The 18,261-nt window shown below is 43.7% G+C and overlaps 1 protein-coding gene across 1 annotated transcript in view; it reads right to left on the bottom strand.

Annotated features, from left to right (window-relative positions):
- Window positions 1–18,261, bottom strand: part of rbpjb (recombination signal binding protein for immunoglobulin kappa J region b) — an 89,037-nt gene that overhangs the window by 11,495 nt on the left and 59,281 nt on the right. Inside the window, exons 3-7 of the mRNA XM_050067690.1 lie at window positions 10,444–10,539; window positions 3,438–3,603; window positions 2,880–3,054; window positions 1,134–1,271; window positions 743–855 (exon numbers count right to left, since the gene is read on the bottom strand). Coding sequence (XP_049923647.1) covers window positions 743–855; window positions 1,134–1,271; window positions 2,880–3,054; window positions 3,438–3,603; window positions 10,444–10,539 — 688 coding nt within the window. The remainder of the gene's footprint in view (window positions 1–742; window positions 856–1,133; window positions 1,272–2,879; window positions 3,055–3,437; window positions 3,604–10,443; window positions 10,540–18,261) is intronic.

Raw genomic sequence — 18,261 nt, 5'->3', positions numbered from 1 at the left:
TGAGTTACCAAACCGTGACGTCTGTACCGAGGTACTTACCGAACCATGATTTTTTTGGTACCGTTACACCCCTACTATTTATTGTTCTAAAGGTTTGTATCCAAAAGGACTTTTCCTTAGGAAAAGTACCGAAGAGTATCGAAAAGTATCGAAATTCATACTGGTACCGAAACAAAGATTTTGGTATCGTGACAACACTACTATCACGTCGTTTATATATTACCGCTGGAATATGTCCAGTTGTTTTTAGAAGCTTTTAGTGGTGATATTCAATGGTAGTATGTGCCACTATTCTCCCTGTTACAGTCATTCCCCGGAAGCAGCTACACTGCTACATGTAGCTACATGCTAATGTCAGGGAAACATGTAATCTTGGCTGCTAATGTTATCAATGTCTCCATGTTTTTAGATCATATTCCTGCTGGAACATGTCCAGTTGTCAAGATTTTAGTTCAGATGCTTTTATTGGTGATTTTTCAGAGTAGAAAGTGGCACTTTTCTGCCTGTTACAGTCGCTTTTTGGGCCTTTCAAAAACCGACTCTACTCAATACCAATCTTAAGAAGACAGGCGCTAAAACAGAGCGGCTCAGGCAGTATGTGGAAATTAAGTGTTTTTTGAACACTTGAGCATGTAAACACGTAACAGTAGAACCCTAAAATACAAGTATGAACCTGAAAATGAGGACAATAGGTTCTTTTTTATCTGATCTTTCTAGTCTCAAATGATGCGATTTCTTTTACCAGTCTGGGCAGGGCCATGCCAGTGACAGAGCAAACCAGTTTGACTGTCTGGCCGTAGTGGATGTAACCGTCTCTCACAGTGAACTCTTCTCCTTCTGACTCCTCGTCATCCACTGGGGAAAAAAAAAACGAAAAAGGATGTCAGAACATATTCTCCACACTCAAACCCACATTCCATCAATCAAACCTTTTCTTTGTCTGCGATGATTCAGCTGTGTAATTACTATAACGCAGCGTGGGTTACATTTCAAATGAACAGACAGCATCGTTCAGATAAAGTGACAAGCCGTCACACAACATTCCTCTCTTTACCCACACTGAACCTCCACATGGTTCAAACCTCCTCTACATTAATGTGCGTGTGCTGGTGTTGCAGCGACAGGAGACTCACACAGGTGGATGTAAAAGGCGCCCCACTGCTGGGAGCTGGCGTGAAAGTTGCCGCCCTCCACGTGTAGGTAGCGCGTGCTGACTGTTTGGGACCGAAGCCGGTTGAACAGTGCCACCTTGGTCCCTGATGCGATGCACACTGCAGACAAGAACGCACACAAACACAAAGATTACACAACAGCCCAAACATGACATGTTGTTTTCATGTCAGCTGTGTTCACAGTGTGTAAACTGCAGGTGTGCTACATGTGACACAACTGGGTTACTGGCAGGACTCTAAAGTGAAGCTACACTGCCCTCTAGTGGATGGAAATAATGTGATTTTCTTACAGCAACTTTCAAAACAGAAGGAAATATCAAACATTTGGCAAATAATAGCAACACATTTAATATATAGAGCACTTGTCATAGTTCTCAAAGCCACTTTCCATCGGAGCCTTTTTGAGAAGATGATGATTTTGATGTGTAATTTGAGCTGGGAAGAGGTCAGTGCTGTCTCAAATGTGTGGGGAGGGAGTTCTAGAGGGAAGGGACGGCTATGGAGAAGGCGCTTTGGTCTTTTGCCTTTTTTTTAAACCACTACAACAGTATTAACTATGAAGGGGGGGGAGAGAGGTGGGATGACATGCAGCAAAGGACCACAGGCTGGAGTAAGGACACTGTCTTTGTACATGGGGCTCTACACACTGAGATACTGGGCACCCCAAACCTTTTTTTTAAATATTTTGTCAGTCACACCGCATTCACTGAACAAGCGATAGCATCCCCGCATCTTTTTAAGGGGTACAACAATTGCAATTTTCGTGGCTCCAGCTGACAATGACTCAAGTTCGTTTGCCCCCTACGTGCGGTTCGTTTGGGCAGGTGTGAACACAGCAATCACACTCAGGTGCACACCAAAACAACTGGACTGAGACCTTCTTGAAGAGGTGATCTCAGTCCGGTTGCAAACGAACTCTGGTGCGGTTTGTTTGTGGTTAGTACGTGTTCCGACCTGGATCTGAACCAACTGCAGTCACATGACACATTGTTTGGGTTAAACATGAGCATGTTACAGTCCTGGAGGATTATTAATGTGCACCTCCTCCTGTACTGCCTTAATATGCACATTCAGCACATCCAATGCATCAAAACATTGTTTTCTAGTTGGAGCCGCGCCTCGTTTTCAAACTGTATGGTTTGACTAAAATGAACAATGACAGCAATATAGTCCACGATGAGCAGCGCTAAAATCAACCTGCGTAGTTGTCCCTCCATTGTGACATTAGAAAGTGTCACATTTATCTTGCAAGTGTACTCTTCTTCAACGTTTACTTTACTTCCTGGATTTTTCCCACATGGAAATTCTGACCAGTCAAGAGCAGCTTTCTCACACAAGGCATTTGATCTGGTCCGCTTGTAAATGTGTCACAGCGCAGAAGGAAGTGTGCATCTACTCATGACAAGAGGCTTGTACTCATGACAGGGTGAGATGTAAACATTAATACGTCCTCCTCGGCTGAGCTAGCAGTAGATGCACACTTCCCTCTGCGCACTGATACGGTTGTTGGGTGTAGCTTGGTAGACGGAAAATAGTTCCTACATGAAAATGCTCACAAGGACTTTGGATTATCTTGAGAAATAATAAAGTCTGTTAAATAGATCATATCCAAAATAGGCCACACACACACACACCACAGCTATCGGCAAACAAATAGTTCCACACTCCCCCCAAATACCTGACAGAAACAGACAAGCACAAACTTACAGTCAGCGTTTTTGAGCGACTGCTTCTTTTTGGAGGGCTTGGAGATGACTTTGATCCTCTTGCTGAGGAAGACACCGATGTCAGCGCTGTTGCCGTAGAACATCTTGACAGACAACATGAAGTGCTTTCTCTTGTCGGAGTCGGATATGTACAAGGTTTTGGCTGTGCAATAATTCTGGGGCGGACATGGTGGAGAGAAGCAGAGAGGGAGAAATCAGAACACATTACATCTTATTTTTATTTTCCTGCTGCATACGCTCGATTCTGTCCGACGGTTCCTGGAGAAGGTAGATACACAAAGTGACACAGGAACACAGCTCACATTCCTATTTTCGTTTAGCAGCCTGAGTGGTGATTCAACATGTCACCTGTCACGTATTTGTCACCACTGTCAACAGAAAAATGGCTGGAATTAATAACCTTCAAATGCACCGAGGGTAAATGACACACTGTCTGTATAATTTCTGTGAAGTGCCTGAAGGGAAGGTGTGAAGTAACCGCATGTTTTTGTGTTACAGTAAATAACAGAGTGGCAGCATGTGTGTGTGTGTGTTGTACCTTTCCCTCTAAGTTAAGCTGCTGCATTTCTTGGTCGCTGTTGCCGATGCCGATGAAGGCACAGGGCTGCGACTCCTGCTCGGAGCAGCCGTCCCGCTCCATCTGCTCCTTCTTTTTCTTCCAGCCGCTGCCCATCAGGTAAACACAGGGAGGAGGGCAGAAGAACCTGCACGCAGACACAACAAATACCTATTAATCTTTGGTCACAGATCCTCACACCATCCGTTTTCTCCTTCATTAATATTTACTGTAACATCTGCCAGTGTAAAACCGCTTAACCACTTCCACTCTGCGGGGACACCAGTGTCCCTCGGCCGACATTACTGTCTTTAAAAGGCGGCAGTGGGCTGAGTAAAGATACTGGTATCACATGAAAGTAGAAGAAGCTTTTCGGTAATGTTTACGTAACACTCCAAAGTGAGATGACCATGTTCACAGGGGTCTCCTGACCTCTCGTATCAAGATATCTGAATGAAAATAGGTTCTGTAGGTACCAACGAGTCTCCCCTTTACAGACAGGCCCACTTCATACTAATCCCATTGAGGTTTTTTTTGTATGCAGTATAAATATGAATTTTCGCCTACTGTATACAAATATTTCTGCACATTGGAGCCTCTAAACAGTCTTGGAGTTGCATAAATTGGGTCTGACTGGAAAGCTGAGACTCTGATGGATTCAATGAGCCCAGTTTTATTCATGTGTGATGATGTTAGTCCCCATAGTAGCCATTCCATTGAACATTTCAGCACAGTTTCAAACCGATCATTTAAAAAAATCGTCGTCTGAATCAGGCGGGTTGATTTGTATTTCAGGATCCATGGTGATTCTTTTGAAATCTAAGTATCAGCGTTGTTTAATCAAGCGTTTAGGCGTAAAGCAGGATCTGTTCTCGAGAAATCTGAGACAAACACAGCAGGATGGGTTGTCCAGGTATAAGTAGGATTGGCAGGTGTGGTTGAGGCGTGGCCCTGCTCCTGAACCTAAGTTAACAAATTAACCTCATTACATTGTAGTGAGAACAGTTTTTTAAACCTTGACCTCACTGTATAAAATGACAAATAGTGATCTCAAGGATGGCTACAGCTTCATGAAACTTTACAACCACAAACTAGAGACGTGGAGCAGTCAGAGGATGGATGGCTTTCACAGGTATAGTGACAATGACGGGGTTTCTCAGCAGTTTTGAGAACAGAAGTGCTCGCCATCCAATCAATGAAAAATGCAATTCTTGCAACAGAAATCTCCAAATGTCAAAAGGTTTTGATACAAAAACAAAGCATGAGTTTTTCTGTGGTGTTCCTCAAAGTCCTAGTGTCTTACTGTGGTGTTTTGGAGGGATTTTTGACCATTTTCATCAATTCTCGAGTGGTAAAAAATGCTTAAATTTTGCACCAAATCTGTGTAACAAATGGTATTAACCCTAAAATGGCTGCAACAACTTATTATACATAATTCAGCATGCAAATGGCCATCATATTCTTCCGTCATGATGTTCTACGCCTTTATACACTCTAAACTTTCAAAGTTTGAACAGGCACCACACCAAAGCACACTGATTATTACAGATATATAACCAACGGCAACCTCTGAGGCTGAAAAATGAAGCAAATGCACAAGCGCCAAAAACTGCCACTTGAGTCTAGACTCACAAGTCAGTCTTTAGACGCTTTGCTTAACTAAAGACTGATGTCTTTCTCCCCGATTTTGCGTTTAGATGGGCGGATACAATTTCAGAGTTTAAACAGGGTACATGTAGGAATCCTGAGGTTAATTTCAATACCTTTTTAATACTTTTTAAGGGCCTTAATTTTACGACATTTGATATATCAACTTTTAATACTTTTTAAGACCCCGCGGACACCCTGTTAAAAAAACTCCCTACGTTGCAGAACCAATAGCAAATCCGCAGGGCGGCCCTTCGGTGGCTCGCTGAACTCTTGTGCTCGTAAACATAGTCCGTATGCGTTAAAAGTTTTAAACAAAGTCGCTGTAAGTCCTTCATTTCCACAATCTTGTGGACTGAGCACACGTTTGATAAAATGGAGTTAAATCTCTCAGCATCCATTTTCAAGCTCTCTGTGTGTTTGTTTCCTTGCGGACAAGAAAAGGGGGAGCGCACATTTCCAGGAGGGCGTGTCCTTTTAAAAAATGCAAGAGGTGTTGCTTTGTTGCCCGCCGTTTTCTCTGGTGTGTTAAACACACTTTAGAAAGGAGTGTCCCCAGACTATCAGAAGGCGGAGATCTCTGATTGTCTGGTGGCGAGACTACTGAGTCTGGCTCCAAAACAGTCAATCCCCATAGACCCCCATGTTGAAATGCCACACTGTACAGCAGAAATAAACATGTTTACAGCCTGGTACAAAACAGTTTTGGTCTCTTTAGCTGATTTCAACCTTCATGACAACTATACAGGAGGTGAATTATTTTAGAACTCACCAGTTTACATCTTATCAAGGCTTTGAGTGTACGTATATTTAAGGGCGGGGCTGCTTAAGTGACAGGCTGTCTGTGAGGCATCACCATAGTCTTTGTTTCAAATCCACCCTTCGAACCTCCACAGTGCCCACCTCTCATCCAAATCAGGTCACCTCTGACTCCAAAAACCAAGATGGCGATGGCTGAAATGCTTACTCAAGGCTTCAAGACGACAGTCCACAGTCAACGGTCCATTCTTTTTTATACAGTGTGTGTATATAACTGGATAAACTTAAAACATCTTAAATTCTTCTCAAGGTTCCCACCTGTCAAATGATGCATGTCACTTATATGTGGCGTACACTATTGACCTGCTATCTCCCACTAAGGGTCCCCTCTTCCCGCTTAAAAAACACAAAAATGGGTCCATGGTAGGGAGGGATGGAGTGGAAGAGGTAAAGGTCCAAATATATGTGACAATTTTTGCTCCTCTGACAAATATTTCAGTCTGTAACTGTCAATAGAAGCATGTTTTTAATCCACTTGCTTTAAAATTGACTTTTATATTATTTGTCCTGAAAGAAGTCAAACATTTCAACTGAGAACAATATTTGTGCAAAGTATATATCAAGAACAGGACCCAAGAAACACCACTGTTACACCTCTTTCAATGGAACAAGCTGGATGCATCTCTTCATTCACACCAGGAGAGGGCAGACCTGTGCTGAGCTTCACCAAGGAGCTTTTATCAGCTGCTGTTATATACAACCAAACTAAGCACTCTGTCCTCAAGCTGTCCAGCCTCATTTAGCAGATGTTAACATGAGCAGTCCAGCATGAAACTGATCTGTTAAAATAAACATGAAACCAGAATTTCAAGTACAAACGTAACTTTTTTTCCATTTCAGGATTTCCTGCTCTTCTGCCTTGAAACACTTCCTAATCGTCAGGTACAGAACTTCAGCTTCATCGAATCTGAACTCCTGTGCATCAGAGAAGAACTGGAAAGTGACCTATTTCACAACACCACTGTCTGTCTCTGTGGGTGTTTGTCTACTTTCACCTCCTATAAAAAGCGCAGACACACACAGAAGAGAGAGGCAGCTAGAAAGAGGGACATTTGCATTCCCCGTGCTCCCACTCTCTCGGACTCCCTTGTTACGATACAGAGAGAAGTAATCAGAGGTGCGAGACAGGCGACATGAACACGACGGGGCTTTGCAGGCCAAAGGATGTTGAAACAGTGACATGCACATGGAGGCAGGGACCTGACTTTGTGTCTGTGATGCAGTAGAAATCCCTTCAGCTAAGCACACACTCATTCAGATACTCGTGTGTGTGTGTGAGCCGGCTGGACGCTCTATTGGTTACAGATACTGTGGTTTTAACTGAGCACACAACTGTAATCCCTGCATCTGCACGGCATTGAGCAACTCGCAACCCCGGCTAACACTGATACCGAAACCTGCACCAGCATGCATGTGACAAGTAAATGGTTTCCTCTCAGCACCGCTCGCCTCGCCCGGTGTCACTTTAACTGGACAAGACAGCCACAATTTATCTGAGGAATTCATCTCTCCGTCTTTTTCTCCCGTCGCGCTCCAACTCTCCGAGGTGTCTCCGAGTTGGCCTGCGAACGGCTGATTTGCCAAGAGATAGGGCCTGATGAGATCGCAAGCAGCGCCGCGGCTCGGGCCAAGAAAAAACAGGCGGAGGATGGAGAGCTGAGGAGAAGTTGCATAATGAGCCAGAGAGGAGGGGCGGGTGTAGCGGAGGGTGGGGAGGGGAAAAGCTATAAAAAGTTTGAGAGTGAGAGGTAAAAAGGTGAAAGCAGAGTTACAGGAAGGGTTGAGGAAGAAAAGACGAGTTGCAGGGTTCAAGAGAGGAAAAGAAACTGCAAGACCTGTGTGCGCTCGTCCTTGAACTCTTACACCTAAACATCAGTGCATCCCCCGCCTGTGTCTTTTATCTCCCCTATTCCCATTGCTCCCTTTCCTTCACCTGAACGTGGCCTCACACCGGAGGTCGCCACTCATTTCCTCCTCTGACCTTCTTTGAGATCAGAAAGGTCGAGGTGCCCACGCTGCACGGAGGCAAGCTGGAATGTGTGTTCTTCGTTCGCCTCCTTGTCCCCTTGAGTGACACACGTTACCTCTCCATAAACCCTCGCGACGAAGGCAGCCAAGTTTGCGTCTCTACGTGATGCTAATACCTCCCTTAAAGGCTGAGCTGTTTGCAATCAGCGCACTCGACAAGAGGTCAGTGTGTGTAAGGGCTTCTGTGATGTTCATGATTAGAGGTCGGAACGTTCACACAAGTGACTTTTAGCTCATATCTGGAAAAAATAAGGAACTGAAATTGAAGACAGACGCAATAATAGTCAAAATTAGATTAGAAAAAGTCTCTCTCTTGAAAAGCTCAACATTTTGGGGGTCGGCTGAGAAGACTGATATCACTCTTATATCTGTTTAAGAGCAGGGACACATGCTGCATGTTTTGCGACGTCGAGCGATAGGTGCTTTCAAGGGTGCAGATGCAAGTTGCACCTAACGTTGCTATACAACCATAATTAGCACCATATCATAGCCTGAGATCCGGAGTTCGGAGCTGATCATATTCAAGGCGCTGCAGAGATTAGCCTTCAGTCAACAGATTGTAGCTTGTCTTGTTCTTGCTGTGATGGTTAGCTCCCAATGCTAAAAACAAGCCGGTTCGCTAGCCTCGGCAAGCTGTCCACACCAGGAAACGTTAAACTAGAAATCTGAGCGCTTGATGAATAAAATCCTTCGCTTTGTTAATACGTATATATTAAAAAACAACCAGGAAATATAAGTGTAGCGCAATATATGGCTTTAAAAACTGGGTAAAAGGCGGATAAAATGTTAAATCACAAGCACTCGCAACGCAAACACATGCGCAGAAAATATTGTTGTTTCATGGTATCATGGTGGTAAAATAGAATTACCATTATTGATAATCAGAGTGACCGTTAAAAGAATGAAAATGGAGGGTTATTTTTGGTTAAACAAACATTTTGGTACGAGATTTGAAATTTGACGCCAGTTATTAATGGAAGAAAAAAGTCTCCCTTTTGAAAACAACTAAAATAAAGTTTTGATTTTGTGTCCAGTTGCATTTTTTCCGATGTTGTAGATGAGCAAATGTACACGGTGCAATAACCGTCAATTTCAATATCATGGTATACCTTGAAACCCTATTCATCATACTTACGGTATGATATTTATGGTAGGAAGTAAAGATATCTGCTGGCTTTGATTGGCTGTTCCTAGTCACATGACATGCAGGGTGTGTTGTTGCATTCCAAAAACGTAACTGTGTTAATCTTTGGGTGCTACCTCGATGGTATTGCTCTTGCTTTGAAGTGTGGTTCAGCTCAATCTACACTGAAAAAAAAAAAAAAAGGATTTAAGGGTGCAAAAATGCAGCACGTGTACGGGCCCAGTGACACGGCAACAGGCTACAAGACATTTTCAAGAGGCTGGTGACATGAAGCTGCAAACTGATGCCTGACAGGTGAAGCATCAACGAATTATAGGTTTTTGTTTCTAGCTGTGGTACTGTGTTATTCAGCTACGTTAGCTGATGCTACGCTAGCTTTATGTGGTGCTGTTGTGGGGCATGTGGGGATGCAATGGGGCAGTAATTGTGGGGCTGAGACACTGATCGAAAGAAAAGATTTTGTTTTTGTCCAAATACAACTGGTTCCCAACTGGTCCACCGACGAGGTCAAGTTTTCTCTGAAGTCATTGGTTCATAGTCCATACTGTTTAATATATTCAGCATCGTACTTGTGTTTGGCCATGTCTCAAGCTAGTTTGCTGTCTCTGTTTAGCAACTGTTTGTTAGTCACTCACTCTACAGCAGGAAACAGCACTTCAAAGTAAAAGCTCTGTGCATGATCTGACGGTCATCACATTATTCAAATACTGATCGGTAAAGGCATGCATGGAGATGGGTTAGCAACCTCAGCGGTTCACCACACTGTTCACCGAGGCATTTTTGAAGTGGTCACACCTGTAGCAATGTGTCTCAGAGTGATCGGGGACTACGTCTGCAGCCAGCAGCCTGTTAGCTTAGTTTAGCATTAATACTGGAAACAAGGGGAAACAGCTAATAAAGCTCCTGGCCGAGAAATAATCTGGCACGTGACGTGTTTGTGGACAAGATAGAAGCAAACAAGATAAAATGTGGGGGTTATTACTGAGCTTTACAGTCGCTGGGAGGTGGGCTTTGTTGCCTTTTGTTGCTAAGTAACCGGCTGCTTGCTATAGCCTCGTATTTATTGAACAAGACAGCAAAGTGGTGTCGATTTCTCCTCCAACTTTCAGCAAGAAAAATAATGAAAAGGAAATCAGTTTTATGAATGTGAAGTGTTAATCCAACACTGCAGAGAGAGCCAGAGAGATTACTGATGAAACTGGGTGATTTTTTTCCCCAACTATGAATATGTTAAACCTCCAAAAACCTTCTCAGCCTCATTCTGTTTTCTCCAATCCAACATCTTCCAATGATAATCAATGCCTGAGGAAACCTTGGTGAAGGACGACTTGACGTTTGTATTTCACTCACCTTTTCTCATTGCCGTAGGATTTCTGTGCAACTTTTGCGTGCAGGATCATGACAGTTTGGTCACCTCGCTCCTTCAGGTAATTCCTCATCGCTTCTCTGCACGGTGAATACAGAGGGAGACAGAAAGAAAAGAGAGAAGTTTGTTTATTGACGAGTCATTTTGTGATCCAGCAGATGAGTTTAAGAGATACTGGGTGTGTTGAAACTTTAAGATGAAGACAGGGAGCATCAAGGGCTGGTGTTGGGGTCACTGTGTTTTTGTCACACACTGTAAGGTTTTACAAAGACTGGGGATCCTGCAGGGTCACTATATGCAGGACTACAACTAGATTATTTCCCATGAGTCCTTACGTGTCTGCAAAAACACAAACTCTAGAAACACAAGATAAAAGGCGTCATATGTCGACACTGTTCTTGTCAATTCGGCATCAATATAAACTATAAAAACAAACTGTATTTACGTACTAACTTTACATTTAGGATTTTGATGTCTCAACTCTCAACCAGCCTCCGTGGGTTAGCTGAATTTTTTTATTGGGAGGAGAACATGGGAATGAGAGGCCAACAGTTTTCTCTCTACAGTAAGTGCTGATTGAAGGATCAAGTACGTGCCGAATTCAACATCCACCAGTGTCTCCTCCTTTCCCACTGTCCAAGAGAACCAAGGCTTGACATACTTGCACCTCCTTGGAGTCTCCTCCGTGTTTACCGTCTGGTGATGGGCAAAAATGAACCAACAAATCTTTCTGAACGACTCTGTTTGGTGTCTAATGTGCCAAGTCAGCCTGTTGAATATCGGAGTGCTCATGAACCCTGACTTTTCCCACTCCCACTGTTATCGTAGGGTACTGCTCACAGTCCTTGCTGCGGTGAGTGATCAAGAACGATTGAATTGGACTCAAATCCAGACAGCCTGAACGAGACTGAACATACTGGACATAAGCTGCTCACCCAGGAGTATCTGTTGGGCTCCAACGACCTACCTACATACAAGCATTGGCTCGTTACCTAGAAAATACTACACATATAGTATACACAGCTAAGCAATTGTTTAACTGGACATCCCAAAACATTATTGTGTAGCAATGATCACCCCCTGGTGACTGGAATACCCTATGAAAACCTTGAAGCTATATTCTGTGCATAGCATTAGAACATCCTGCTACCAAAACTCAACTCCTTTTCCTGCTGCTCGTTTTGTTGTTATGCAGTAACATAGTGCAGAATCAGCCCTGAATGAACGAGCGACGACCAATTAAATTGGAGCCCAGTTGAGATATCAGCCAGCCAAGGCCAAAGGTGCATTCATGAAGTTCCTCGGATGGTTGTTCTTCCAACTTTGTGTTCATGAGCTTTAAGTTGTTATGTGGGAACAACTTGTACAAAGAAGATATGATTGCTCAAGATTGTTTGAACAACAAGTTGCTAATAAAGAGCAAAATAAATGGGGCCGATTAATCTGACACCACATGAATGCAGCACATGGCTGCGGATCTAACTGGCATGTCGGCTACTTGCCCTTCAAAGAACGACAGATTGTTGGTCACTGACATTTCTGTAGTGTTGTCTTGAGCTTACGTAGCCTACCCACGTACAAGTGTGATGCTTAATTTATTAATGTACATTCATACATGATGACTGGTGATGCATCGAAGAGAAGTTTTGTGGGGCCGGTCGCACTGGCTGCCGAAAGTGCATGTACTAACAGAGAGTTGCCGAAAACTCACCATATTTTGCTAAAAGTTTCAAAACTCAAAGGTTCGATACCTTGACAAGTATCAGCTCGAAGGAACCGAGACTGTGAGAAGACTCGGTCTGCCCAACACTGTTAAGCCTTGTTTCCACCAAACACTTTCGGTATGGTACCTTTGGAAGCAAAAGTAACCCTTCAGACATGGTACCTAGACCCTAGTGTTTCCAAACAGTACTTTTAAATGTGGGTGGAGTTGTTGTCACTCACTGTATTTCCTCCGTTATCAGTCTGAACCTTGTTTATCGTCCACAGAATGAGGCTGCAGCGAGAGGCAGCAAAACATCCTTTCATTTTATAGTTACAGTTTACTAATAAAACTCTCTATGGTATGAACAGTGGTTACATGAGCCTCAAAACCAGCCACAACTCAGCCCTGAGCAGAGTGACCGTCCTCTACTGACCAATCAGACTGCAGTGTTCACAGCTCCACCGTTTAGTACCAGATCTGTGTGCTAGGTACCCCAACAGAGGGGGGACCAAAAATGGGGACAGTACGGAACGGTCCCATTGGTACCATCCACAACTTTTTACTGTGGAAACGGGAAGAAAGCGTACCGAACTGACCTGGACGTCTACCTGCTTTGCTGCTTCCTGTTTGGTGTTGGAGAGAAAACACTGATCGGCTGTTGACAATGTTCACATCAACTTCAGCAGAGCCAACACTAGAAACTTGAGAAAATATCAAACTTTTTTTATTTGTTATAACGTCAAGATGAGAAGAGGAGTGACTTAAGACTGCTCCGACCAGGTTTTATGACCACCATACATCAAACGATCGAGATCACAGGAGCGTTAAGTGTAAGGCCTGCATTAGTGTAGACGGATTAAAAAAACAAAAGTGCGAGGTATGGAATGAGAACATACAGAAACACACATACAGTACACTCGCAGTGACCTCTGGAAAGCCTCAGAGGCTGCACTGTCCGCTCGCCAAAAAAGCTATGTTCTCCCCCAGCTGGGTCAGTCTGAGGTGGGGGCGGGCTGAAACGTTAATGACCGGCTCAGAGGGACAGTGAGGAGCACGGGGGAAACGAGAAGGGCGAGAGGGGAGCGGGAGACGAGGAAGAGGAGGGGTGGAAGAAGGAAAAAAGAAAACACCAGAGCTGAAAAAACAAAAACAACAGCGCTGAGCTCACCAGCAAAGATTCCTCATCTCATGTCAAAATGTTGCAAGGTCTGCGCTCCAATTACTTCTGTCAACTCCCACACCTCCCCCACACCTCCGCTACACAAACACCCCTGAAATTATTTAAATATTTCGGGGAGAGCGCTGGAGCTTATGGCGGGCTAGAAAGCAAGAGGGTCAAAGATCAGGCTCAGATGCACAATTAAGACGCATCACACGCATGGACATCAGCGCACACACCCCCGACCAAATCTGCGCACATGCACAGATGTCAGTGACACCTGACACGCCGGGCGCTTCAGAGGGCTCCCCACTCAGACACACAGCTTTCCACTCTGCCACGCAATACTGGGCCGCACGCTCGGGTTAGACAGGGCCTTTGTTATGAAAAGCAAGGGGCCCCTCGCAGTGTGTGTGTGTGTGTGTGTGTGTGTGTGTGTGTGGGAGGCGGGTACAGACGAGGAGGAGGAAGGCTGGGAGGGCTTTTTGGTTTATCCATTTCATAATGGACCGGGAAACGTTTTATTTCTCGCCTCGCTGTGTGATGAGACAATTATTTTTCGGGGTAAAAGCTCCGAGTCTCGGAATTGACGCAAAATTATTTTCTGAATCACTGACGGAGGTACAATCCTGGAATTCCAAACATTTGAGGCCGTTTAACTGATCCCACGCAGTCTGATACCATTTACACACCACATGGAGGAAATTATTTTCTCTTCCTGAATCAGGCAGGAACAAAAGGTGCAAACAACTACAGCCTCTTAAAACTATCACTTGCAAGGATGCGCTTTACAGTAAATACCGCAACCTTCGTCTGACGCTGAACGATGTACTCAGTAACCCCAGGGAGACTCCTGAGCGCACAGCGATGATTGATTATACGGAGAACACACAGTCCAAACCTGCTGATGTCAGGCCTGCAGGGCACATGTCATTGGACACCTCTGATGATGCCTGCGACCTGCAGGACGTGCAGGAAGGGTGACATCACTGATAAAACAACACGCACACACACTGTGGTTGCATGGTATGCGGTTTAACCACTCCGACACCTTAGTGCAAGCAAAAATGCCAAATTTGATCCAGATCCCCAGTTAGGAGGATTTGATGCTTTTCTATGGCACAGGCGTAGATTTCGGCGGGGTCGCAAAGGACATGTCTGCCTCAGAATTTGGAACATGTGCCTTTGTCCCACCCCAGTAAAACATGACAGTAGCAGAGGACTCTCGCATGTTTTTCTTTGTTCCGAGACACATCGCCATTTGTCTCTCGTGTCTTCAGCTGACCGCTTGTGTTCAGATTTCGTTATTGCCTCCGACACTTCCCCTTAAAGGTCAAACCGTCATGCACAGTTATTACATCCACATTCTAGCACGCTTGCTAGTCACGTTAGCTGTTGTGTGAGAACAGCTGGAGATATCACTGTCAGCAAATTTCAACATATCTCCTTTGATGGACAGTCACGCAACACTTTGTCCAACTCATTGTTAAATTTTGTAGTCCTTGGTGGGGACATATCAGGATGCATCGGTGTTTACACTACAAAAGATCTGTGGTCAAATGACAACTAGGGAGTGATCACAACGCGTCTTGGTGGTCGTTTAGAATTGTATTTAGTGCTGTCCACTTGTGATCAGATCCCAAGGAGCATGTTAATACAAGGTGTATAAAGGCTCATAAAGGCATCAGCGCCTCCAGTAAAGTAGGTGGTGGCAGTACACAACCTCAAAAGCAGTGGGTACAATCTGCCATGCAACAGAGAGAAGATGAAGCAACTACTGTATGCACTGTTGAATCAGGAAGTAGCATGACATTTCCACTGTAAATCAATGTAGAAAAGATACACATAGGTGCGAAAAAATTAAACAGACTGCAGGAAACAAAGTATTTGATGGGAGGACTCTCAGACCCCAGTTTAAACTTTGGGTTTTAACAGTTGGTCAAACACAACAAGCAGTATGCAAACAGCACCAGGAGTTAACAGGAATGGAGCAGCATTTTTTTAGTGTTTTCTGACATCTTCTAGACCAAACAATATATTGATTTAACGTACAATATATTTTTTTTCCACGTTTCCAGGTGGTTCAAGACACAACATTCCCAGGGCTGGTACCTGCGGTTATTCCACAGGCTAGTTAATAACATGTCGGGCAGGAAATCCAAAGAGTGGGATCATTTTGAGAAGGTAAAGGACGAACCCAAGGTGATATGTAAACTCATCTTCATTGGTCGACTACAAACATGACGTATCATCTGAAACATGGAAGTAGCTACATGCCCATTAGCCCACAGCGTCATTAACAGGCGGCTCGCTCAGTGTGTGACGTGCACTTGTAGATAAAATATAGGCCTATATTAATGAAGGTTCATTAGTACGGTTTTGTATTTCTCTGTAATGTAGCACAGTGTTAACAATGTTACTGATACTATTCTTTCTCACACCTTCAACTCAAACCACCAAAATATATAATTTAATCATTAAATTAATATCGTAAACATGCAGGAGACTAGTCGACTAATGGCCCTAAATGATGACTATTGGTCGACTAGGAAAATTCTTGGTCGGGGGCAGCACTAATGACGCAGAAAACTGTATAAAACAACGTAGATCACACAGACAAACAATCTCTCTCTCTCTCTGAGAAATACTGTACATATATTTAAAACAATACCTGCATTTATTCAGTACTATATTCACTTTAAAGGTCATGGAAAAATACTTCTTAAACTCTTTCAACACAGACTGTGAACAGTCTTAAACTACATTAAACTTACTTGATACTTCTATACTCTTGCTTAATTCTGTGGTCTTTGCTACAAAACTTTTAACATCTGTAGCACGTACAGACCTGCCATTATTTCAAATATTTTTTCATGTACATGTTTTGTAGGTGTATATTTTCAGAAAGGGAAGGAAGCCCTGTCTGTATTTTATTTTAATCACGGTCCATTTTTATAGAGGTGCTTGTGACATTTCACGTGTGGCGTTGACAGAGTGTTTCTATCAACTCTATAAAAAACACTGAGACACATATCATGTGTGTCCCCGTTAAGCCTTAAAACACAGAGATATGATTTTTTGTCCGTGTCACCCGGCACAGTAAACATAAATATTCAAATACATTGCGGCATATTTATGTTATGACACCAGAATCTCACCCTGGTGTTGGTGGGTAGGTTTCGTGCGACAGCCCTGACTTGTGGTTAACACTGTTTCACTGCTCACCAAACCGTTCCAGACCACTGTGGCTACGCTGGGGAGAGACCACTCCACCCGTCAAGACAGAACTGCTTCACCATGACATTAAGCTTTCACTCACAGCGGTTACTCGTGTATTGTCGTCTGCTATGCCCTCTCCAAGCATTTCTATCCACTTCACAGCTACCCCTAAATAACCTCTGAACAGATAACAAAAGATGCCCCACATGTGGCAACGCTCAGATGAAACCCAATATCCTGGGATCAAATGAATAACATAAACCCAGTGGTGGGTCCATCTTTACAAACTCGGGTTGCGGAGCCAAGCATTGTTGAAACCCACAGAATTTCAGATTCAATTCTAGTGGGGGAGCCGGGGTTTACAAAGACACCAAATATGTCAGAATGTGTATAAAATGATGCACTAGAGGACATCTAAAATATTTCCATCTGATGCAACGCTGCAGCCATAAGAATCACGGCATCTCGGCTTTGAACATTGTGAATAAAAAGTAGGCACAAAATACATATATGACAATGTCGTACAGATGGAAAAGGGTTTTTTGAGAGTTGGGGAAATTCAGGGTGAAATCAAGACTTGAAGAGATCAAAAGCAAATGCAAAGCAGGGTTTTTCCCAGCTCGGGATGGGCCCTCAGGGGATGACTTTGCACGACAGCGTGATTAGACCACATGCAATAAAGGCAATGAGTCTGTGCTACCTTATTTGACAGAAGTCTATACATTTCCCTCTGATTTCTGTCCATCTGATAAACAAAATGTCTGCTATGTTTCAGCAAATAAAACCACAATTAGCAAAATAATCCAGGCATTTTTCAGGGTTGCTCTCCCACACATGTAGCACACGACAGGAGATAGTTGTGTCAGCATATTGTCACCTACTGAAAATAGGGCCTGATATTGAACTTTGGGTTTTACAGTCCCTCATTCAGCAATTTTGTCCAACTACCACAAATTTGACCATTTAAAATGGGTAAAATCACATGTCATCATAGAGCTGTGTGCAGTGTAACGGTTCGGTGAGCCCCTCTTTGCCCCCTCTCTCTGTTATTCATGAGGCTGATGCTGCAGGAGTGTGAGCTCTGCACCTGGGACAGAGTTAGGATTTAGACTTGTGCATGAGCTCTCTACGCCATCGTGAGCATTTATACTTGTGCGGTGGTGTCTGTGTCACTCTGCAGTTACACCTCCAAAACACTTGTTGGTGTTTGGTGACTGTAAAGTTTAGTTGATTCAAAACACACATTAAACACACATTAAACATGGCTTAATAGAGNCTTATACTAAACACGTTTTCCAAACAAATATAACATGCTAACGTCATTAGCACAAGCCTATGGCATTTTACCATGTATAAATTAGCCTACCGACGAGTGGAGATTTCCTCTGCTCACATGAAGCCAGCTAATTTGTGGAAGATTTATTGTCTTCACAATTTATTAGTAAATAAAAGCTTTGTTTCCACTGAGGGAGATGATTTCAGCTTACAATAATAGACAGGAGGTCTGCCATGACCTGTAGTTACATTTCTGGGGAGGTGCACATCAGGCTGGGGCCTAAGTTACGAGTGCAAGTGATTCGCGTTCGTGTCAAGTTTGTAAGAACACACCTTATTTTGATGTACAGTGAATTTCTAGCACTGAGCTTTTATTTTAAAGTGCCGGTTTCCGCAATAGAGTGAGTGACTAACGGACAACTACTTGACGGACGGTGCTTCTCA

Source organism: Epinephelus moara, chromosome 17 (assembly GCF_006386435.1).
Source record: "Epinephelus moara isolate mb chromosome 17, YSFRI_EMoa_1.0, whole genome shotgun sequence".
In the NCBI taxonomy this organism is placed as follows: domain Eukaryota; kingdom Metazoa; phylum Chordata; class Actinopteri; order Perciformes; family Serranidae; genus Epinephelus; species Epinephelus moara.
The sequence above is the reverse complement of the archived record's forward strand: the minus strand, read 5'-3'. Positions and strand labels throughout refer to the sequence as shown.